The sequence below is a fragment of the Anopheles coluzzii genome, chromosome 2, assembly GCF_943734685.1.
Source record: "Anopheles coluzzii chromosome 2, AcolN3, whole genome shotgun sequence".
Classification (NCBI taxonomy): Eukaryota; Metazoa; Arthropoda; class Insecta; order Diptera; family Culicidae; genus Anopheles; species Anopheles coluzzii.
The window spans coordinates 60,208,030-60,233,055 of record NC_064670.1 but is presented as its reverse complement, the minus strand read 5'-3'; the positions used below and the strand labels follow the sequence as shown (position 1 = coordinate 60,233,055).

The window sequence follows — 25,026 nt, the reverse complement described above, 5'->3', positions numbered from 1 at the left end:
CATATTACTGTAGCATATCTGCTATACAGAACTTATTATAATACACAATATCAACTATAGACACATTGTAAACCCAAATCACACCATTGCAACACATTCACTATAACACACTCAGCAAATCAGATCATACCATAGGAACGCAACCAGAAGAATTCAGACCATACCGTTCATATAAAAACAATTGTGACACACTTAACAGAACCAACCGAAACGTACAACATAAGCAGGAACAGTTTATGCATTATAACCCAAAGCAGGAACAGTATAAGCATTAAACCCAAAACAGGAACTTAGTGACAAGAACCATCGTTCTTGTCAACAAAAGACAAACGTAACTAGCTGAGTGAAAACAAAAACTTTCCAGCATACAATCCGGAAACAAATGTGAGAAACCCTTAACTTCTTTTGAGTATAAATAAAACCAACTCCGATCATGGCAGGTCAGATTCGTTCGGACTGTCAGGATAGGACTATGCCCATCCTACATCTATCGACTTCTCATTTAAAGAGTTTTGTTTTGTTTCCCTGCCCAAGGTAAGGCTTCTAAACTCCAACTAAAGTAAGGAAAACCTCCTAATGGTTTCAATGATTGCCTGGACGATCAAGTGTCGAAAGTCCGCTTCGAAACAGTATCCACCTCAGTTCTGCTTAATTCAGCAAACGATGACCTTCCTTAACAATGTTTGAAGGCCACCCTGGCCAACGCGAGTTCAAAGTTACTACATGGCAACCGTGTCAAAATCGAACATACCGTGACTATCTCAAAACATACCACATTACGATCCATGATCAAAAGCAACAGTCAGTTAATGGAGATGAAAAGAAATATTAATATTGATTCCATATGTTTGTCTTTCAAATTGGATTTTTAGCTTATTTTCACAAATTTCATGTGAGAACATGTTTGTTCTCATTGTTGCAAATTGTTGTGTTCTCATGTATGCAACTCATTGCGAGCGCCTACACGCGTAGTCCAAAACAGCCGAAGTCATACAAAATCATGAAAAAGTCTGCGCCCTTTTGTTCCGGCATCCTCGTGAAGTTTACCGAGTCGAACCGAATAGTTGTGTTCGATAAACATGTGTGCGTATCAGGTAGCAGCATTTGTAGTGCTTACCTGCCGTATGCCGCTGTGATACCGAGCGAGACGCATAGACAACGCGTCTAGAGGACATGTGTAGCCGTGAGGATTTTTTTCTGTGTCTCTTTTGCCTTGTCCTTGCCTTTAGATCCTGATGAGTGAAGCATGCACACCTTTCGGGTATGTTCGGGGTATAAGCTCTGTCCCTCTCATGTTAATGGTGAAGATAGAATCGTATGCCATCGGTTCTGCATTCGAGCGTGGGCAGGCCCGTGGACGCCGTCTGTTCGCACGCATTGGGACAATCCGCAAAAACGGCTTCAAATAGATTTTGAAAAATTCTCATTTCAGAAGCTTTACATTTTACTTTAGCAAACCTTTCATGAATATGGTTTTGTAGTTAAAATAAAAGATCACAAGCATAGTCAACTGAAAACTCTGCTTGCAAGAAGAAACCTTCTTGATACTTCTGACACTCCGGAAAATGCATTATTTTTTTTTATTTGTTGTTGTTCTAAATTTGTAGCAGAAATAAGATTGTCTTGCTTTTGCAGTTTTAGACTCAATCTATATGTATAAAAATCTCGTGTCACGGTGTTTGTTGCGAGCAAACTCCGAAACGGCTGGATCATTTTCAACGAAACTTTGCACACACCTTATGGTGGTATGAGAATAGGTTTTAAGACTTAAAAATCGTTCAGATGTTACACTAAATTTAATTTAAAAATGATTTTCTAACTCCCATACAAAGAGCCGGATTGTTGTTGTGTTGTATACGGCACTTTGACACTTGGTGTGAGGAGCCTGGCGGTTTACACTTGATCATCGAATTCTGAGGGGATACGGGCACGATACGGTAAAAGTAAGGCTCAGCCCTCTACGTTACATTGGAGAAGCGTTACATCCCTTAAAATATTCCCAAGCAGCATTTTTACTACAGTTTTGTCATCCAGGCGACCGACCAGTGTACATTATTTGAATAAAAAATATTTTAAATTGAGATGAAAAAAAAGTTAATTGCTGTAAGATGAACCGATTTCAAGGAAATTTAATTTTTAAATAACAATTAAATAACAGGTTTAATATTTTTCATTGTTGCATTATGATTAATGAAAAAAAGTCTGAAAGAAGGAAGCTCATGAACACCCCAAAAGCTTTCAATTGGAGTAACATTTTCTATGATTAGAAAACATAAAATATTAAAATATTTTTAATTAAATTATATATATGAAATATAACTATTACCTTTTCAATCTATGTTTCTGGCCATTTTGAATAAAAATTACTTTAGATGCAAGGGCTCTTTTTAAAATGAGGTTAATGAAGTTAATAAATACTTGTAAGTATTTCATTATACTACTTTATCAATAACTGGGTAAATAAATAAATAATCATTTTTTTTATTATTTACATCTTTTATTTATAAGATTCTTAAAATTATAATTCTTGAAGTTGTGACAACTTTTCTAATTATCAACAAAGCTTTTCTAATTATCATATAAAAGTAAACAATAATAAGACATGATTATCTATTAAATTGCTCATCCACGGCGGTTAAAACAAACGTTCAAAAATGTTGCTTGGGTTTGTGATTAACAGGCGTTACGCGTAACGCTAGCGTAACGTAGAGGGCTGAGCCTTACTTTTACCCGGTTTTCTATCTGTCATTCACCATTTTGTTAATCTCGTGCTACAAACGAACACTTTTCAAAGTGATTTTGTGATGTGAATTTAAAAGTGTGAAAAATAAGTTAAAATGAGTCAAATAGCGTGAAAAAAACCGAGCAACAGTAGCGTGCGATTAGGCACGGGTATGGAGTGAGGTTGAGGCTAGGAAACTTTGTCAACGTACGTAGTCTGTGCTCATCCATACGTCGCTCAGGGCAGTTCAGTTGCCTGCGTCCACACGTGATGTCCAAAACAGCCAAAGTCATACAAAATCAAGAGAAAGTCTGCTCCTTACGAATAAAAAGTATTCTCTTTTTTTAAATTTTTTTTAAATAGCTTCAGTTTTGATGGTTGGGTTTGCGTTCCGGAATCCACTCGACCGTTACCGAGCCGAACCGCTCACCACTCAGTTTTGTATTTGACGCTCAGTGATTCTCTTGAGAACAAATGATGTAGGAAAGAGAGAACGAGAACGACATGTGCTACCGCCGATTATCGCAACGAAACAAAAGAGTGATAACAATCGCACGAAAAATTGTCCCTCTCATCGCTCTTTTGCGATGCGCTACATGTTCACTCGAAAATCTGTGACGTCAGGCCGGTGGTCAAAGTGTTAAAAATTTGTGCGTATCAGGTAGCAGCGGTTGTACTGCTTTCCGGAAAGCTAGCTTATGGTGCTCAAGGTGAAGATATAATCGTAAGCTATCTGCTCTACATTCGGGCATGGGCAAGCCCGTAGGCGTCGTGTGTACGCGGGCATTGGATCAACCTTTGCCGGACCGTTCAGATTTCCAGGTCTCATTTTCGGTCTTCTTCACGAGGTAAGTATTCTAACACTCGACCACGTAATGTCTAATCAGGGTTCACTCAGGCTTTTTCCCTCTGTCCACTTTACAGAACCGTGCCTGTACCAGTGCCCGCTCCATATCCGGCTCATCTTTCCTGTACCACATCCAGATGCTGTGCCCCGGTGGTTAAACCGGCGCCCGTTCCTATGCATCCCATCACAACCAAACTCTCACAAGGGTAGGGTGTCTTCCTGCCGCCCTACTACAATGGTGGTATCATGCTGCACAATTTTGTACACCGACCATCATGAGCACAAGCCGCTATGGCTATTTCTCTCAAAAAATAATATTCTTTCTTTATTTTACCTGTACCTCGTTACGAAAATAAAATCACTAAAATAAAAAAACAAGATGGTTTTTATATTTTGCCGAAATCTCGGTTTGCTCTAACCGAAAATCTCGGTCAAACGTAAACGATGAAATAAAATTTCATTTGCATTTTTTTATTCGAGGCAACAGAAATTTAACTGAGATCTTTGCCGAGATCTTAGTATTGCAGATCTCGGCAAACCGAGATTCGGCAAACATTTTTAAGAGTGTGCGTCTTCTGTACGGTCAATAATTCCCTGTCCGAGTGATAGTACATTGCTGTTGATTGTTTGATTTTGAATGATTTTTAATTATTTTGAAAAGTGCTGGCCTCATAATCGATATGACAAATGCGGTTATCACAAAAATAATAAAGAAATCCTCAACTCATCATATCTACCTCCTAGCCCTCCACCCCACTCATTCGTGGCCAACTTCAATTTGGAACTATAGAATAGGCTCGCATCATCGAATTTACAAGGTTCTTCATCATTTTTGTTTGCGCTTCAAATGCCTTTTGATTTTTATTTATTGTCTAAAGGCCAAGAGACATTGTCCGTTTTCGCTAGTGTAATTTCAATTTTTTCAATAGCGCATCTGACGGCGGCTGATGGAAGCTTTTTTTTGGTCATCGAGGGAATGGTCGTGCCCAGCCCAGGGAACGAGGTCAAATATTAGGGCCGGGCTACATTGATCGTAATCGCAAGTGTAATTTCGATTTTCACTAGCGCATCTGGCGTCGGCTGACCGAAGCATTTTGCCAAACAATTTGGAGCCGCCCCAGAAAATACTTTATTTTTCCATGTTTTTTACTTTAACTGGACTGGAAAAGCTTTGTAATTGATAGATAAATATGTTGTGCAAGTATTTCAACAGTTTTTGCATCAAAAAACGATGAAAAAACTAATTAATTTTGAGATCCAACACGACCATTCCTCCGACGACCAAAAAAAGCTTTCACCAGCCGCCGCCAGATGCGCTAGTGAAAATCAAAATTACACTTGCCAGTACGATCAATGTAGCCCGGCCTTAACAAAGTTATGCTTATTCCTTGCACGTTCAGTTCGATGGCAGGCCCCAGGGACTGCCAGTGAACTTTCCAGTATACCGGTTTCACAATCAGCTTGCGTTCTAGATACCGGCGGAAAGGAAAGTTGATGAAAATCAGCGCCGGGATGAACGTGATAATGCGAATTAGGGTTCTGCGCGTGAGCTGGCGATTCCTTAGTCATTTTTACGTCTCAGCGTTTGAACTCATTGCGCTTTTTTGGTTTGATTTTTGAAAATGCAACTTCATCGCCGCAATGTTTGTTAACGGTTTTTTTAAGCGCCACAGCATTGTCCACACGACAGAAAGAGATAGCCCTATGGAGGGAAAAAGCACGGACGACGGCTGACAGCGATTGGCCGTCTGACGCACCAACACATCCAAACCTTCGACAGCGCGCTCATGGGTATGAGGTGGAGCCAGGGACGGGTAGCTCGAAGAGCTGATTGTTCAATTAGCCGTTGGAGAGAAAAGGAAGGCATGATTAAATTCTTCGAACGCCATGATTTCGCCTGTCGCATTGTACAGCGGGATTGATCGTACTCTCTGGTGTAATTTCGATTTTCACTAGCGCATCTGACGGCGGCTGACCGAAGCATTATGCTAAACAATTTGTAGCCGATTCAGAAAATATGTTATTTTTTCATGTTTTTTACTTAAACTGGACTGAAAAAGCTATGCAATTGATAGATAAATATGTTGTGCAAGTATTTCATTTTCCCATCAAAAAACGATGAAAAACCAACTTAAATTTGAGATCCGGCACGACCATTCCCTTGATGACCAAAAAAAGCTTCCTCCAGCCGCCGCCAGATGCGCTAGTGAAAATTGAAATTACACCAGAGAGTACGATCAATGTAGCCCGGCCTTTACAGGGTATCCCACGATTTATTGGACGGTTCCCATATTTTATTGGGCTCGTCTCACGATTTATTTATGGTATCCCATAGATTTTTGGTTCGTTTCTTTAATTTATTGGTATCGTCGGATTGGATATCAATACAATTGAACCAAAAAATTCTGGAAACCGACCAATATATCGTGGGACCACATTAAAAAAATATGGGTAGCAACCAAAAAATTATGGTCACCAACCAATTAATTGTAGAAACCCTGTAATGTAGCTGCGTTTCGTATTGTTCTAAACACTATTCCAAAGAAAATATCAACTTCAGGACTTGTTTTGGTGTATTTCAGTGAGTTGGAAAGTGTGCAATAATTGGGTTCAAAGAGTGCAATAAAACAATTCAGAGTTTTCGTAAGTGTGTAACGATTGGATTTTTGAAAAGGTTAAAAAATCAGTAATTCTTGACATTATTCATAATTATCGTGCCTCAAATGAAATATACATATTATTTTTTAAGCAATTATCATGCATAATAGACATACATAACAATAATATTGAAATTTTATCCATCTCAAACATATGAAATACATTCACTGTTCCCTTGAGTGTGCAACAATTGACAAATTACCGTATACCGGTTACATTAACCGGCATCGCGAATAAATGAACTCTTTTCAACAGTCGTTTAAAGATAATTTTGGTTTAACTGAATTCATTTGTTGCTCATTCCTGTTAAAATTAACGACCGGCAAAACTGTTAATGACTGCTCGATATCGCATATAGGCAAACACAACAATGGGATTTGTGTGATTCAATTGGTTGAACAATATTTCGTTTGGGGTGTAGCCTGTTGCTGTATGAACAGTCGCGTTGTACAATGAAATCGATATGGCGATGATATCTATCGTATTCATGTCTAAAAATTTGTGCTTTTTTGTGTTGTAGATTTCTATTATTGACGAATGCATTTTTTCAAACTGGCCGTTGCTTTCTGAGGATGATGCGTATGTCAGTGAAACGCCTAAACTGCTCAAGAAATTTTTTAATTGTACTGATCTGAACTTCGTTTCATGATCAGTGACTATTTGCATTGGAGTTCCAAAACTACCGAAATATTTTGTTAGTGCACTTTTAACATCTATCAAGTTTTTAGTTTCAATTGGTATCATTTGTGCGAATTTCGAAAACGCACTATTGAATGAAAACTTTTCGAGTTAATGGAAAAATATCCATGTGAACGCGTTCCATTGGCTTTTTGGTGATCGGTCTCGGCGAGATCTTGATATTATACGGCTTCCGCTCATATTTGTGTTCATTGAATACGATGCACGTGTTGACTGCTGATTTGATATGCTTTTATTTTGGGGAAGAAAAATGATCTCTTCATTTGGCTTTCGACTTCGTTTATGCCCCGGTGAGCCCTTTCGTGTTCCTTTGATATGAGCTGGTTTTGTTCTTCGATTGACGCCACATCTTTGACTTGTGAGTGTGTCATAATCATATAACCGCAGCAGTTAAAATGATTCTTGAACGAATTTTGTATTAATGGTGTGAGACATTTTCGAATTATATTGCCTTTTGTTTTCCATTATGGTACTTTTGCAGAATGTTTGTTATCATATTTCCATCGTATTCTGTTCTTTTTATAATAGTTCTTCTATAATGTGGGAAACGAGTTTCTATTAAATCCTGATCTTGATCGCATTGCTCGAATATTATTTGATTGTGGTAATAATTCACGGGCCTTTCAAAAAAATAGTCTGATGTATCTGCTGAATGAACTGTTTCTGTAATATTTATGTTTTGTGCGTTACTCTCACTGGGAAGTTCAGTTTTTCTGCTTAGAGCATCTGCAACTACATTAGCTTTCCCTTACACTATATACTACAGAATATTGATAATTCTCTAACTCTAACCTCCAATTTAGAATTCTATTATTTTTCATGCATGTTTTGATAAATGGTTGAATGAAGAATTGATGAAGGATGATTTCCGAAAAGATACAGGGTTTTCAATGATATTATTGACATGTTCAGCGAGTTGTTGATTCGTTCGGGCATATAATTGACACTTTCAGCGAGATATTGAATTGTTCGTAAGCAGGCGTTGACAAGTTCAGCAATTCTGTAATGTTGTCATTTGTTTTGTTTACACACTGTGCCGCAGGGTTCAATTTTTCATTCTGAAAAGTCCTAAAAGTAGCTAATAATCATTTCCCAAGCTGTTTAATTCATGAATTAGTTAAAACAAACATATTTTTACGAAAACCGTTTGTTTACCTTCTGATGAGAATGATCCAAGCTGCAGTCCAAGGGGTACGAAAGTGACAGCTCTATAGTATCGCCGAACTTGTCAACGCCTGCTTCCGAACAAATCAATATCTCGCTGAAAGAGTCAATTATATGCCCGAACGAATCAACAACTCGCTGAACACGTCAATAATATCATTGAAAACCCTGTAAGGTTTGTAGTTTCGAATCGCCCTAATGATTGCTAGAGCTTTTTTCTCGATGGTAGAATAATTACTCTCTGCTCTATTCAGTGTTCGACAAGCAAACGCGATTGGCTATTCGAGTTTGTTTTGGATCTGGGAGAGTACTGCACCTACGGCAAAATTACTTGCGTCAGTAGTGAGTATAAAGGGTAAAGAGAAATCAGGATACGCAAGTATCGCAGAGGCTATTATTTTTTTTAAATTTGCTGAATGATTCTATGTATTCTGGGTCTGTGGTATTTATAATCTGATCCTTTTTTAAATATTTAGTAAGAGGTTTTGATATTTTAGAATAATCTTTAATGAAGCGGCGATAATACCCGGACATTCCAAGAAATTGTCGTATTTGTTTTTCGTTTGTAGGTAATGGCCATTCTAATATTTTTTTATATTTATCTGGATTAGGTTTTATGCCTTCAGGGGAAATGATGTGGCCAATGAATTTAGTTTCCCTTCTTAAAAATTCACATTTGTCTAATTGAATTTTAAGGTTAAATTGTGATAATCGTGCAAATACTGTTGAAACATTTTCCAAATGTGATTCTAAACTGTTTCCTATGATGACGATATTGTCCAAGTAAACGTAGCTAACTCTACCAATGAGATTCGATAGGATGTTATTCATCGCTCGTTGAAATGTGGCCGGTGCATTTTTTAGCCCAAATGGCATTCTAGTGAATTGAAAATGGCCATAATTAGTAGAGAATGCCGTTTTTTCACGATAATCGGGGTGCATTTCAATCTGGTGAAATCCAGACCTAAAATCAAGTATTGTGAAGTATTGGGATTTACCCAAGCTGTCGAGAATGTCTTCGATTTCTGGCATGGGAAATTTATCGCCTTTTCATTCACCTTTCTTAATCTATAACAACTCTAATTTTCTCTTACCCAGATGCGTCCATTTTTTTTTGCACTACCCAAATGGCTGAATATCTATCCACTGCCAACTTACCTGTTTCTGCGCAAAGTGTTAATCTTAGTCCTATTTATAATTATAAGAAGGCTGACTATGCTAGGCTGTGTGTAATTTTTTCCTCTATTGATTGGTCATTTTTGTTTGAATGTACGTCCATCAATGAGGCTGTAACACAGTTCAATGCTATCCTTATCACTTCCTTAAACTCCTGTTCTCCTCCCTTCAGACCACCTCCTTCCCCTCCATGGTCCGACCGCCATCTGCGCTCTCTGCTTAGGGATCGAAATCGGGACACACGTGCTTACCGGACTTGGCGTTCACCGTACACGCGTAGGTTATTTAAATATGTAGCATCCGCTTACAGATCATATAACAGATATCGCCATAAATTATATGTTTTGCGTCTTCAATCTTGTTTCCGTTCAAATCCTCGAGCGTTTTGGAATTACATAAACTCTATGAGAAACAATAATGGCCTCCCTACTAGTATGTCATTTGGTGATGTGCTTGCTACGTGCCCGAATGACCTTCGTTCGCTTTTTGCTGATCATTTTTCGTGTGTCTATGAAAATGGTTTAAATAACTCTGCAAGCTTTGAGGCCAGTCTTTCATTCACCCCTCTCAATGTCCTGAATGTTGAATTTGTTTCTGTAAGCACTGCTTCTGTTTTACGTGCGTTAGGTAACCTTAAACCATCCTCAGTGCCGGGTCCTGATGGTATTCCTGCTGCTTTACTCTTTCATTGTCGTGAAGCACTATCCCTTCCTGTTTCTTTCCTTTTTAATCTCTCTTTGTCCACGGCTACTTTTCCGAATATTTGGAAACAAGCATGGATTAGGCCAGTTTTTAAAAAGGGTGATCGTGGTTGTATCTCTAATTATCGTGGCATATCTATTTTATCTACGTTCAGCAAAGTCTTTGAATCTGTGATTCGTTTACCTCTTATGGAAATGGTTAAATCGTGGATCATTCCAAATCAACATGGCTTTATGGCTGGCCGCTCCACCACTACTAATCTTATGGAATTTGTTTCCTCAGCACTCTCAAATATGGACTCAGGCTTGCAGGTTGATGCTGTGTATAGTGATTTTAAAGCTGCGTTTGATAAAATCCCCCATTCTCTGCTCATTGCTAAATTCAAGAAACTTGGTTTCTCTCATTTCTTTCTTGAATGGCTACTATCATTTCTATCGAATTGGTTTTGCTGTGTTAAATTGAATGACGGGTTTTCTTATGAGTTTCATTTTTCGTCGGGTGTACCACCCCAGGGTAGTGTCTTGAGACCTTTACTTTTTATTTACTTTCTTTTATTTTACTCTGTTGTATTACAGATTTTCCCACGATTTATTGGACAGTTCCCATGATTTTTTGGTGCGTTCCCACGATTTTTTGATCGTATTCCATAGAATTTTGGTTCGTTCTCATAATTTATTGGTATTTTCCGATTGGATATCAATACAATTTGACCAAACAATTCTGGGAAACGGCCAAAAAATCGTAAGAACGCACCCAAAAAATATGGGAACTCACCAAAAATTGAAGGGAACCAACCAATAAATCGTGGGAAACCCTGTAAATCGTGTTAATGTCATTCGTGATCTTGGGGTTCTCCTTAATGCAAAGCTATCATTCAATCAACATATTGAGCGCACCTTTAACCATGCCAATGTACTAGGAATGATTTGTGCTATGGCAAAAGATGTGCGTGACCCTATATGCCTTAAAGACCTTTTCTGTAGCTTAGTCCGCCCTATTTTAGAATACGCTAATATTGTGTGGAGTCAGCTCGGTATGGATTGAAAGGGTTGAAAGCGTTCAACGCAGATTCACCCGTATTGCCATTAGGCGTCTTTTAGGGCAATCGGGTGCTTCTCTTCCCCCTTATGAAGTCCGGTGTAGTATGCTTGGTTTGATGACCCTGCACGATCGTCGCTCTGCTTCTCAAGCTTTGCTTATCAGCGGTTTGCTTCGGAACGAGATTGATTGTCCTTCACTACTTAACAGAATACCGCTGTACGCGCCTGCTCACTTTCTTCGACGCCGCGATTTCCTTCAAATCCCGTCGAGAAGAACGCTTTATGGCACCATTGATCCGTTTTTTCGATCCCTCCATCGCTTCAACAGTGCCTCTGGTGTGTTTGATTTTACAAATCTCCCCTCAATCCCTTCGCCCCCTTTTCCTTCAGTTCTTTGACTCCCTTTTTGTTTCCCCATCCTAAATCTTTCATCTTACTTGTGTTGCCTGTGTTACAAATTGCTTGCTGTCTAGTATATGTTTGTCTAGTTAGATTTAAGTATTTGTTTGTTATCATTAATTTTAAGTTTAGTCAGTAAGTTTCCCTATATTTAGCCCTCTGAGGCAGATAATTGTATTTAAATAAATAAATAAATAAATAAATAAATAAATAAATAAATACAGTAGCAAAAGGACATTTTAACGTGTCACATTTGAATTCACAACCGACACATTTTTATATGCTATTAGGAAAGAAACCGAGAAAATTCGTGAGTTTTTCTCACAATACTCTCAATTCCATTCCATATCAATTTAATATACATTTTCTTGCAATTCAGTCTGGACGATTGATTATTAATAATTCATAATTAAAATTTGAATCGAAAAGTACTCTTTGATGTCAAACTGCTTGTAACGAGCTTTTGGTTCTTTGTCAAATCGTTTTATATAATAGGACTTCGTTCCTACACAGTCCTTGGTTGTGCCGGATCTCAAATTTGGTTTAATCGGATTAAAGTTAATTTTGGTTTAACTGAGTTCAATTGTTGTTCATTCCTGTTAAAATAAACTAGTGTTGGGTCATACGATTCATTTCACGACCCGACCCGGAGTCGGGTGCAAGCCAGTCGGAATCGATTCCGACCCGTGGGTGCAGCGGGTGCGCTAGGTCGGAGTCGGAATCAAATCCGACCCGCGGGTGCAATGAGTTCGGGTCGACCCGAAAGATCAGTAGGTGCGAGAAAGCATAAGCGACTCCGACCCGTTGGTGCAGTTCGGGTCGGGTCGAGTCAAGATAGGTTCAATCCGACCCGACCCGACCCGAACTCGCTGCACCAACGGGTCGGAGTCGCTTATGCTTTCTCGCACCTACCGGAGTCGTTGCACCCACTGAACCTACTTGTACCTTTCGGGTCGACCCGAACAACTCCGGGTCGCTTACTGATGGCTCCGACCCGATAGGTTCGGGTCGACCCGCCCATTACTAAAATAAACGATCGTCAAGACAGTTAACAACTGCTCGATTTCGCATATAGGCAAACACGGGGAAAAAATTCGAGCAGTATAATTAAACGACTGTTAATTTGTATCGCATACGCTCTTGACAGTCGTTTGTTTAACGGCGGCATATGACCTATCGTTAAAATTAACAAATGAACTCAATGCGTTCGCGATGCCTAATTCTAGCAATTTTTAACGACTCTGGCTAATTTTTAACAACTGTTAATTTTAAACCATTTCTTTCGCGATACCCGCTAATTATAATGCTTTTGGAGTCCAGTTTCAGTAAAAAACATGGAAAATAATGTTTTTTTTAAAGCGGCTCCCAATTGTTTGATAAAATGCTTCGGTTAGCCGCCACAAGACACGCTAGTCAAAATCTAAATTACACTGACGAGTAAGAGCAATGTACCCCACAGAAAATCTACAATATAACCGAATTTCATTGCCTACATTGCCATTGTCGTATCATGAACCAATAACTTTGTTTCAAAAATTGTATGATGTATTTGGTGCAAAAATGACCAAAAACTGCATTCTCCTGGCCCGCGGCATCTGATCATTTTAGTCAAGCTAGTCCTTTACGACAATAGTTTACTGATTGCAATGCATTTCAAACTAGACAGCATTGTTTATGACTCTGTATTAGTGATGGGCGGGTCGACCCGAACCTAACGGGTCGGAGCCATCCGTAAGCGACCCGGAGTTGTTCGGGTCGACCAGAAAGGTACAAGTAGGTTCAGTAGGTGCAACGACTCCGGTAGGTGCGAGAAAGCATAAGCGACTCCGACCCGTTGGGGCAGAGAGTTCGGGTCGGGTCGAGTCAAAATAGGTTCAATCCGACCCGAACTCGTTGCACCAACGGGTCGGAGTCGCTTATGCTTTCTCGCACCTACTGATCTTTCGGGTCGACCCGAACTCATTGCACCCGCGGGTCGGATTTGATTCCAACTCCGACCTAGCGCACCCGCTGCACCCACGGGTCGGAATCGATTCAGGCTGGCTCGCACCCGACTCCGGGTCGGGTCATGAAATGAATCGTATGACCCAACACTACTCTGTATCAACGAACTGGAATTCTCTTTCACGAATCACCGTGCTGTTTATTTTGCGCTCAAGGCTATGGTAGACTTTTGGGCCAGCCTTGCTTATCATGACAAGGTGGTCTTAAAGAAGTTTAGCAGCTTAAGGCGCTTCAAACATTTTCCCCAGGGGAAAATCATCTGTGCAAAGAAAAGCGGATTACAGATGGAAGAACATGATCTTGGCCGGATTTTGAATCCTCTGTATTTAGTATTTTGGCATTCAAATTGTATTTAATAATCGTATTTCATTCAAATAAACCCAGCTTTCTCATTTTGCCATTGATACTATGACTGCCGTCCAGTTTCACTTTGAGTATCAGAATAAAAGTTGGAGCTAAATTAAACTCATCGTCCTCTGTTTGTGATTTTTTTTTTTTTTGTCCAATATGTTAATGTAACAATTGTTCGAGCGAGAAGTTTATCGATTTCGATTCTTGGGTGTGTGGTGTTCGCCTGTACAAATTAAGTGAATTGGAAAGGACAGCTTTTCTCATCACTTGAGGTCTGCGATGTTAAGGGTTAATTAGGGTCTCAAGTAGATAGTTAGAGAGCTTAGAAGATAACGAGAGAGTCGGGCAGGACACGCATAATGAGCGCGAGAAATGCATAGCCCCGCGAGAGTGCGTAGGTGCGTGAGAAAGGACAGGTGCGCGAGAAGGAATAGGCGCGCGAGCGTGAGCGAGAGAGAGAGAGAAGGTATAAATAGGAGCATCCGAACGGATAAGTTCTCTATCTTAATACTCCGGTATACCGCGACAAAACTGTTCTCATGCACACGATTAAAGTACAATAAAAAGTGATTGTAATTGTAGAAACTTGTAAGGTGTTTGACACAGAAGTAAAAATAATGACGATTTAAAAAAAAATCATTTACTCAAAATCCGAGCCAATAAGGAATAAAAACGGGCGAAATCCGCGCTAAACGCAAACTCCGCGCGAAACGCAAAATCCACGCGAAACGCAAAATCCGCGCTAGCTATAACAGTGTGTAATCAGTAAGTCTCTGAAAGCCAAGCCCACTAGTGGTACAATTTATTATTATTTATTTATTTATTTACGTTATCGGGCAATAGGCCTAAATAACAGATACAAATTCTTAATTAGTAAACAACTTAAACATAAATAACACTAGCCCTTTATATCTGACGAAGGCGAGAAACAGGGATATGAAAATCTGCAGATGATTCAAGTCTATTGTAGCTGACACACATTTTAATTAAAGGGTCGTTAGTGCCAAATGAAGAAGATCGAAATGGGATCCTGATTAAAGACCTGCTTCTAAGATCCCTAGTAGGTGCAGAAAAGCTGATCAGATTTAAAATTTCAGGTGCATCAATAAGCCCATTTAATAATTTATGCATGAAAATACATTGAGCATTCTTTCTCCTGTGTCCTAAAGTTTCGAGACCAAATAACTGACACCTGACATGGTACGGGGGGCGTGGCATTTGGTTTGACCAAGGAAGACGATAAAACATAGCGCGTGTCACCTTTTTCTCAACCTTTTCTATCATGTCTATATAGGTCACTGGGTTTGGACACCAAACAACGCAAGCAAATTCTAGTATAGGACGGACTAGGGCACAGTATAACGATTTAAGAAAGAAAGGATCTTTAAAATCGGAAGAAGCACGTAGAAAAAAACCCAACGTATTTAATGCTTTTGAGACGATTGTGTGGAAATGGCACGATAATATAAGTTTACTGTCTAACATTATTCCTAAATCACGAACTACAGATGACCGCGGCACACTGTCTTGACCTATTTTGTACTTAAAAGTTATTGGAATCCTTTTCTTAGAGAAAGTAATGCAGTTACATTTTTGTACATTCACAGACATTTCGTTATCATGGCACCACGTCAAAAAATGGTTTACGGAATCTTGAAGTATTTCGCAGTAATTTGAATTTTCAACAGCAAGGAACATCTTAAGATCGTCTGCATATAGTAAAACATTGACGTTGGGAACAGCAAACACAATATCGTTAATAAATATAATAAATAATAATGGCCCCAATATGCTTCCTTGCGGAACACCAGAAAAGTTACAGAAAGGGTCAGAAAAAGTTTTTCCAATTTTTACATTAATGCAACGGTTCGTTAGGTAGCTTTCTAACCATGCTAAAAAATTTGAGTGTACACCATATTTTAATAATTTAGCAAGCAATACAGGGTTTTCGAGGATTATATAGACATGTTCAGCGAGTTGTAGATTCGTTCAGACATATAATAGACTCTTTCAGCGAGATATAGAATTGTTCGGAAGTAGGCGTAGACATGTTCAGCGATTCTGTAGAGCTGTCATTTGTTTTGTTTACACACTGTGCCGCAGGGTTCAATTTTTCATTCTTAAAAGTCCTAAAAGTAGCTAATAATCATTCTCCAAGCTGTTTAATACATAAATTAGTTGAAAAAGGCATATTTTTTCGAAAACCGTTTGTTTACCTTCTGATGAGAATGATCCAACTTGCAGTCCAAGGGGTACGAAAGTGACAGCTCTACAGTATAACCGAACATGTCTACACCTACTTCCGAAAAATTCTATATCTCGCTGAAAGAGTCTATTATATGCCTGAACGAATCTACAACTCGCTGAACATGTCTATATAATCCTCGAAAACCCTGTAAGTAGTGGTTGACCTTGTCAAGGGCAGCGCAGAAGTCGGTATAAATGACATCAACCTGGAGGCCCTTGTCAATACTGGAGTAGCAAAATTGAAGCAAATGAAGCAGGTTAGTTTCAATCGAACGTTTAAGCATGAAGCCGTGTTGCATAACAAATATAACAGGCAGGAAAGCGTAGGACATGTGGCGGAACATAACTTTTTCAAACAGCTTACTACAAGCACATAACATAGAAATTCCGCGAAAATTGCAAATATCAGATTTGTCTCCTTTTTTAAAGACAGGAAACATGTAAGAAGATTTCCATATTTGCGGGAAGCATTTCGACTGTAAGGATTTGTTGAAAAGTTGAGTCCGAATAGGCAAAAGAGCAGCCTTACAGTGAATAAGATTTGCACTGGGAATGTTGTCCGGCCCAGAGGCATACGAAAGCTTCAGTTGCGATATGGCAGCATCGACCTCATCTTCACTGATAATAGATGCGGATAAGTCAACTGCGTCGTTGATTGCGGAAAGTGCTGAAGATAGGTTGAGAGGTTTCGAAGAATTGCAGGTGTACACGGAAGCGAAATGTTCTGCAAAACCTTTGCAGAGGTCATCTACACCCGAAATGATGTTTCCCTTGAAGTTCATTACAGCTGGAAGACGGTCGCAGGATTTCTTATTTCGTATGAATTTCCAGAATGCAAGTGGATCCTTTTTGAATATGAATTCGATCTTTCTAACGTAGTCAGCATACGCAAAACGGTTTAACTGTTTGTAAATCCGAGCACCGCGAGCAAAGTTTGCTTGGTTGGTGCTGTTTCGAAGACTGCGCAGTTTTTGTTGGGCATTAGATCTCCGGCGTTTGGCGACGCGTTACTAGCCCACGGTGGTTTCGATGGAGGATTAAAGCAGGGAACAAACTGTTCGAATAATCCTTTTAGATGATTTGTGAAGCTTAACACGCTATCGTTGATATCGTGGTTAGACTTTAATAATTCCCAATTGGTTTGAGTTAGCGCTATTGTTAATTCATCAAATTTTGTACGTCTAAAGTTCAATTATCTCCGTTCTGGGGACTCAGAAGACGACAAATTCTGTTGCGGAACCATGAAGCTGGTAAGTAGAGCAGGGTGATGTGGATCAAGTTCAACTATAGATTCTAAACTCAGTTCTAATGGGCTCAATCGTTCAACGGTCTGGTCATCCGCAAAAATTAAATCAAGTATAGTATTGTTACAGTTGGTGATTGAATTAACTTGCTGAAGGCCGGCCAAATTAATTTCGTCGAGGAGAATTTGGCAGGTAGGATGTATGCGGGAGTTGCTGAAGTCAAGCGAAGGAAAATCGTTGCGAGTAATCCATTTAAGATTGGGTTGATTGAAATCTCCGAGATTAATCAAATGATCGTCTTTATATTTTTCCCTAGTTTCATGTAGCGTAGTACAGAAAGTATTTATAACATCGGGGTTGGCATCTTGGTCAGGAGGGAGGTAGAATGAGCCGATGACTAGGGAAACATCCAAAACTTTTACACGCACACAAAGACACTCAATTGATGATGTGTTAGTAGTGCACAGCGAAGCCGCATATTTGTTATTCGTGGCAATGAGAACTCCTCCACCAATACATTTGTCACTATTTTATGGCAGAGCGATCCAATCGGAAGGTATTGTAGCGGTGGCTGTCAAACAATAGAGAAGATGGGTAACTATCGGTGAGCCAGGTTTCGGTAAGAACGATCACATCCCACTTGGAAATAGCTGTACTGGTAAAGCATTCGGTATTTTTAGTACGTAAACCTCTAGCATTTTGATAGAAGATATAGAATGGATCCTTTAGTGAAACATCGTGTCGGCGCGGACACGTTATTGTTTGTGTAAAAAAGGTGATGCGGAAGAGTTGCCATCAATATTTATTTGCGGTTCTGTTGTTGATGCAGCGTTTGTTTGAATAACCGCGGTAGAGATCGAGTAAGAAGTAGTCGGCTGTGGTGATGTGATAGTGTTGGTGAGAATCATGTCCTGGTGAGTAGTGTTTGTTTTCGCAGGTTACCGAACAGCTGATTGAGGATAAAGCGGTGCAGGAAAGGTGAATCCCGAATATGGTGTGGATATTTTTAGAGCGCGTGGGCGAAAGTTAAATTCTCTGTAAACAAAACCACACGGCCAAGTCGTGGGAGAGAGCGCGATCTCTTTTTGTTCAGAAAGGACACCAACTTTAAATGATATGTATGTGAGAGCGTCTTGACCGATAACAATTGTTGTACCAAATAAAAAGAAGAAGGTAACAAACAACAGAATGGTAGAAAGTCGAGTCAAAGCTATCGGTTGTATGAAATGAATCTCGATGGGTTTTACGCACGTAAAGAAAACACATTAGCTGGCATCGCGAAAGAAATGGTTTAAAATTAACAGTTGTTAAAAATTAACCAGAGTCGTTAAAAATTGCTAGGATTAGGCATCGCAAACGCATTGAGTTCATTTGTTAATTTTAACGATAGGTCCTATGCCGTCGTTAAACAAACGACTGTCAAGAGCGTATGCGATACAAATTAACAGTCGTTTAATTATACTGCTCGAATTTTTTCCCCGTGTTTGCCTATATGCGATATCGAGCAGTCATTAACTGTCTTGACGATCGTTTATTTTAACAGGAATGAACAACAAATGAACTCAGTTAAACCAAAATAAACTTTAAACGACTGTTAAAACGTGTTCATTTATTCGCGATGCCGGCTATTGTCAAGGAATCATTCATATTTTAAAATATGTTTGCCTAATTTAGAATTCATGCACCAAAAAAATGTTCAAGCAGTGCAAAGCTGTAATTTATTCTATCTGAATAATGATTACTATCATTGAGACAATTCGGTCTTTAATGGCAATTAAGACAGTCAACCTTTACCATTACTTCATTCCTGAAGCTTCTAAACCAGCGGTCGGCAAAGTACGGCAGGTGAGCCAAATGCGGCCCGCCTCAACATTAAATCCAGCCCGCGAATGGATTTGTATAAAATGTATAATACATTGTGACGAGCCTATAAGACAGTTTTCGTTCAAATCTAACAAGTAATTCAAAAGATATACGCTTTTAACCACGAAAAACATCATTCTTCCATACAAAATGCATGGCCTACCCGGATAGGCGGTTGTACGGTTACGTTGAGTTTTTTGGTCGTACACGAGACGGTCAATTTCGACAGCCCTATCGAGATGAACGTTTTCCTATGTTTTCTACATTATTTAACACATTTTGACACATGTTATGCACAAAAACAGAAAGAAGAAGAGTTAAGCTTTAAAATGATGTGTCGTTTAACTCATAACTCGTTTTATTCACTGACAAATTAGCGTTTGATAATGCACTCCAATTTTTTTTAATTTCGTTCACCACAGTGCGTAGCGCCATCTGTCAAATTCAAGCCAAACGAAACGTAAACAATCAATGTAATTATTATACGTTACGTGTACGTAATTATATGAAGTGATTACTTAGCATCAAAGCTGTTATTTGCTTGAGCGATAATCAAAATCACAGAAATACTTAACATTTATAGATCATGGTCTTGATTTCACATCCGTACCGTAAAAAGCACCAGAAATACATAGCATTTTGATTTGTTTGTTTTGTGAACAACTCGTTATGATAGGTTCCACTGTAATTGTAAAATACCTTCAATAACTCGGACACCTGAATTCCAAACTCTTTCAAGACATTTCAAACCTAACAACATTTTTTATGACGTCGGCTAGAAATGACCTTGCCGCAACGAGCTGGAATAGTAATCTTTGTAAAGTTGTAAAGTTTAAAATAAAAAAAAAACTTACTGCTTTTTTAAAATTACAATATATGCGCCAAATAATGGGAAATCAATAGTTGGGAGGCTATTGAAAATTCTAAGTCAATACAAGCAATGAATCAAAAGTTATTGCTGATTAAAGATGAAAAAAATACCCGTGTATCCGGTTGCCTACTTAAAGGTCAAACCCTTTTGAAATAGCTGAAAATGTTAATGATCCACTCGCTCAGCAACGTACTCATGTTCATCGGTGAAAAGCTATTAAACACGTTCGGCCCGATGGCAGGCCAAAGGGCCTGCCAGTGATTTTCCCGTATGCCGATGGAAGGGGCTTCCCATTGGTCTTTTGCTAGGGAAACAACAAACATTACACACAACCGTACTCCACCTACATGTACAGCAGTGGTGCGCAGATGAAATAATAGTTTTCTAAGAATTATTGTGGTCGATAAAAACCTCATCCCATGCACAACAATGTTGATGAACAGGGTAGAATTGAAATTATAGCAAAAAAAACTCAATTTGGCAGCATACATTTTAGGTTCAAAATCATCCACTAACATTCTACATGCCGGCGCAACGGAAAGTTGATGAAAATCAGCACCGAGCTGAACGTGTTAAGAGAGTTAAATGATTATGTTTAAGTTGTCAATGAATAGCAGCTTACATTAAATATCCCAGAAAAGGTGATGTTCACTCAAAGCGTTTTAGATTACTGGTCTAAACGAATGCAATAAATGAAATTATCAGATTTTTTTTATAATCTTACTTGACATCAGCGGGAAAGTCGCCTGCGTTGACTATAGCTCTGTTCTTCAGCGACAGCTCATCGGTGGGACATTTTGCTGCTTTCATAATCTAATAAAAAAAGATTTGAGATTTTAACGTAGGATAATTCAATTACAAATATTTTACATGCAAAATAAATCTCACCATTGCCATTGTGAAAATAGTCTAGCCAACCTGGTGTACGTAATAATCGAACGACGGTGAAATTAAGTTTACTTTGGTATGTTTCTCTAAATCCTCTCCAGTGAGTCTAGAAAGAGTGCTAAAATAATTTACAAATAATCTGATGTTGAAACCTACACCCAGTTTTAACAATTGAATCGAGACTGTACAAACCAGTAACTTATGAATATAGATTATTCCATAATCAGAAGTACAACCAACTTTCTTATCTAAACAATTTAACCACGAATTATTGATCCAATGCGAATGGAAAAATTCGTTGCTAAAATGCAAAACCACAAAAACAGAAGAACAGCTGCGCATGCACATCAAGATGATGACATGACCAAAGTTTTATGTGAAATGAGGGGCCATCACAATCATGGTGAATAGGTTGAGGCCGCTACCAAACACACCCAAGGTGTATTAATGAGTTCAGGTCAAGTACCGTAAAGATATCAGGTCAAGTTAGGCGGCGCTCTGGGACCAATCGAACGAGACAAACAAACACGACTCTGTTCGATAGGTGCTCTGTCAGCTGTTCGATGTCTTATAGACCTGTCATGATGCACTGCAATAAGCCTATCTTATCAACTCGAAAATGAAGCATTTTCATAGTTTAAATGGACATCCATCTGCAGGGGGAAGATTCAACAAGTAATATACTAGTTATTCATATCAAAAATAACATAAAAATCATTCAAATTTATTATTGAAAAATGTAAACAAACGTCCATGCCAAAACACATACAGTGCATATACATGCATTGTGTACACGTAATAGTTTTATACGTTTCAAACCTGTATATTTGATGTTATAATTGATTGTGAAGCATTGCAAATATTATTGATAGCTATTCTAAATATTTAATACGCAATTTTAAGAAGAAAAAGAGACAAACTACGTAAAAAAAACTTGAAAATGTCCCGCATTGAATTCTATCTACTGTAGCTGTGAAGTGTTTGACAGCCAAGGTACTCACAGCACAGGTGGGTATCGAACATCACAGACAGAATCAACTGACATGTTCGACTCGAGGTTTGTCTTGTTTGTTTGTTTGTGTCTGACAGTGCACCTCCATTTGATTATATGGGTTTGTTCCAAGGATAATGTATTTAGAAGGTTGATTGTTATCGCTTTTGCTGGGCGACATTGTGGGGGACATCTGTCATTCTCTGCATACAAATTTCATTACCCCGCACCAGCCCTCCCCGATTTTTATACCGGAGCCCCCGGAAGAGAAATGTCAAGTCGAGAAATGTCATTTTGCTCTGAACAACTTCACCTTGTCATTTACAACACCTTGGTTTGTTCGTGTCTTATGTCGTGTTCGATTGCTGCTAGAGCGCCGCCTTAGGCGGCGCTCTGGGACCAATCCAACGAGACAAACAAACACGACTCTGTTCGATAGGTGCTCTGTCAGCTGTTCGATGTCTTATAGACCTGTCATGATGCACTGCAATACGCCTTTCTTTTCGTCTCGAAAATGAAGCATTTTCATAGTTTAAATGAATATCCACCTACAGGGGGAAGATTCAAATCATAATTTACTAGTTATTCACATCTATAATAACATAGAAATCATTCAAATTTATTATTGAAAAATGTAAACAAACGTCCATGCCAAAACACATACAGTGCATACACATAAATTATGTACACACAATACAGTAGAACGTCGATTATCCGGGGGCGGATTAACCGGCGGGCGGCTTAACCGTGCGCATAAATGTGACAGCTGTTTAAACGTACAGCGAACATTTGCAGCAAAGTATATATAATACAGAGGTCGAGTCGTCCAGAACATTTGATCAAAAAGCGTTGGAAAGTTTTGACAGCTGGATGAAAAAGCTTCAATAGTTTTATCGTAGCATACATTGAGGTTTTAGTTGTTGTGCATGCAGTGGTCTGAAAGCATTTTCGGTCATTTTTACATCGTTTGTTTGTAATATTGTACTTTAAAAAGTTGACGAATATCAAGAAAAGATAGAATTATAGTAAAATTATCAATTACAACAAGATCAGTGCCCGAAATTACGACGAAATTTTGTGCAGCTCTAGAGGGTCAAAGCTAAGAGGCCAGATTTCTCATTGTGGTCATTTTTAAGTGATGAATTACTGAAAAAACTACTCCATGCCACGTTCATGAGAAAGAAATGTATAGTTAAACTAAGTTTTGAGCAAAAAATGCACAACTAGCCCTAAAAAGTTTATGGTTGTTTGGAATCGTTTGTGAACGCTTTTTCATCTAACTGTCAAAAATAAGCTTTCAAAATGGTGGACCAAAATCGAGCTATGCATCGACCTCTGTATTATATGGACTTTGATTTGCAGCGATAATCAAGTGGGCAACCAGATTTTTGTGTAGCTCTGAGGTGTCTAACGCCAGGACTCCACAGAGCATAACACGGAGCTCAACATAACAACTGACAGCTGCCAAACGCTTCCCAAAACGCTTGGGAAAGGAGGTAAAGCGTTTCATTAACTTTCGGTCATCGCAGTAGGCTGGTAATTTTTCTACGAGCAATGAGTGGCCTACTAAGGATGTTCAAAATATGATACCAGCAATAAAGCGTTTTCTGAAGCGTTTAGCAGCTGTCAGTTGTTATGTTGCGCTCCGTGTTATGCTCTGTGGAGTCCTGGCGTAAGGGTATTTTCGAAATTCATTTTTGTTCATGAACAGCTGTTAAACCTGTGGTTATTGATTAAAATAATATTTTAATAACGATTAATCGATTTATTCAAGTTGGATTAATCATAAAACTAATCAAAAACTAGTAATATAATAATTTTTATATGAAAATGACATTTCTTGGACCATTATCCGTGCAAATCGATTAACCGGCAACCGTCCGGTCCCGAGCTGCCCGGATAATCGACGTTCTACTGTAGTTTAAATCCTTTATATTTGATGTTATAATTGTTTGAAAAGTATAACAATAATTATTAAAAGCTATTTTAAATATTTTGCACGCAATTTTAAGAAGAAAAAGAGACAAACTGCGTAAACAAACTTAAAAATGTCCCGAATTGAATTCTATCTACTGTAGCTGTGATACGGACGTCACACGAAGCGTAAACTTTGGCGTAAACTGAATTTCAGCCATACAACCCTGAAATCTTTTGACAGGAAGTTTACGCTCTCCCATACAAATCAAGCGTAAACTTTTTGAGTTTACGCCTCGTGTGACGTCCGTATGAAGCTTTTGACAGCCAAGGTACTCACAGCACAGGTGGGTATCGAACAAAGTGTATGAAGACCAGGTGGTCTCGTCCCATACAAATTGACAACTAATTTCGGAATCAAATAAAGCTCCTTTTGACAAAATGGGTGAAATGAATTTCCATAGGAACCGTTCGCTTTGTTCTTAGGCACTGGTCTAATCTTGTTGCGCGCAACATTGTTGCTGGCAAAATGTATGGATTTTGACAGCTAGCGCAACTTTGTTGCATGCCAAATTCAATCCAATTTGATTTTTGTGTGGCAACATTTTCTATTTACCTTGGGCATGGTAATCGGGTGTATGAAATGACACAGCAGCAGTGTGCGTTTTGTTGACATCCACTAAATTTGGATTTTAAGCATTTATAATAAATTTTTTGATGTATATTTTGTTTTTTCAACACTTTATTCAACAAGTGAATGATAAAAAATAAACTCTGAGCTGTTAATAGGCAATTTTTTGACGCTAAACAATGTCAAAGCGAAATGTTGCCAGCAACATTCATAGACCACCTCAGCGAAATGTTGCCGAGCAACAATGTTGCGCGCAACAACATTAGACCGCTGCCTTAGCAACACATACGTAGTACACATTGGTGTCCTCATGGACGGCATTATTTTGATCCAAAAATGGATTTTAATTAGTTCAGATTTGGTTTAGCTTACAATAACAAATATTTTGAGTGCTTTTTAAGGTATTTCAGTACAAATAACGAAGATTCTAGGATTGTTTGTGTGTAAGGCAAGTCGTCAGATCAGGCAAGGTATTTCAGCGCAAATAACGAAGATTCTAAGATTGTTTGTGTGTAAGGCAAGTCGTCAGAAAACTTGTTTGGGGAAATGTTTTCACCCATGCTGTCAAAAAGTGACGTTCAACTTTTGCTATAAAAATAGGCTATGCCCTACCAG

General features: G+C 38.8%; 1 protein-coding gene across 2 annotated transcripts in view; it reads right to left on the bottom strand.

Moving 5' to 3' along the window:
- Positions 1-21,265, bottom strand: part of LOC120952637 (vesicle-fusing ATPase 1-like) — a 43,614-nt gene extending 22,349 nt beyond the window's left edge. The window contains exons 1-3 of one of the 2 annotated variants that reach the window (XM_040372064.2): positions 21,064-21,265; positions 20,876-20,993; positions 20,712-20,800 (exon numbers count right to left, since the gene is read on the bottom strand). In XM_040372064.2, the coding sequence (XP_040227998.1) occupies positions 20,712-20,800; positions 20,876-20,884 (98 nt within the window). In that variant the 5' untranslated portion in view covers positions 20,885-20,993; positions 21,064-21,265. The remainder of the gene's footprint in view (positions 1-20,711; positions 20,801-20,875; positions 20,994-21,063) is intronic. The other variant, XM_040372063.2, reaches the window with a different exon arrangement.
- Positions 21,266-25,026: the final 3,761 nt, after the last annotated feature.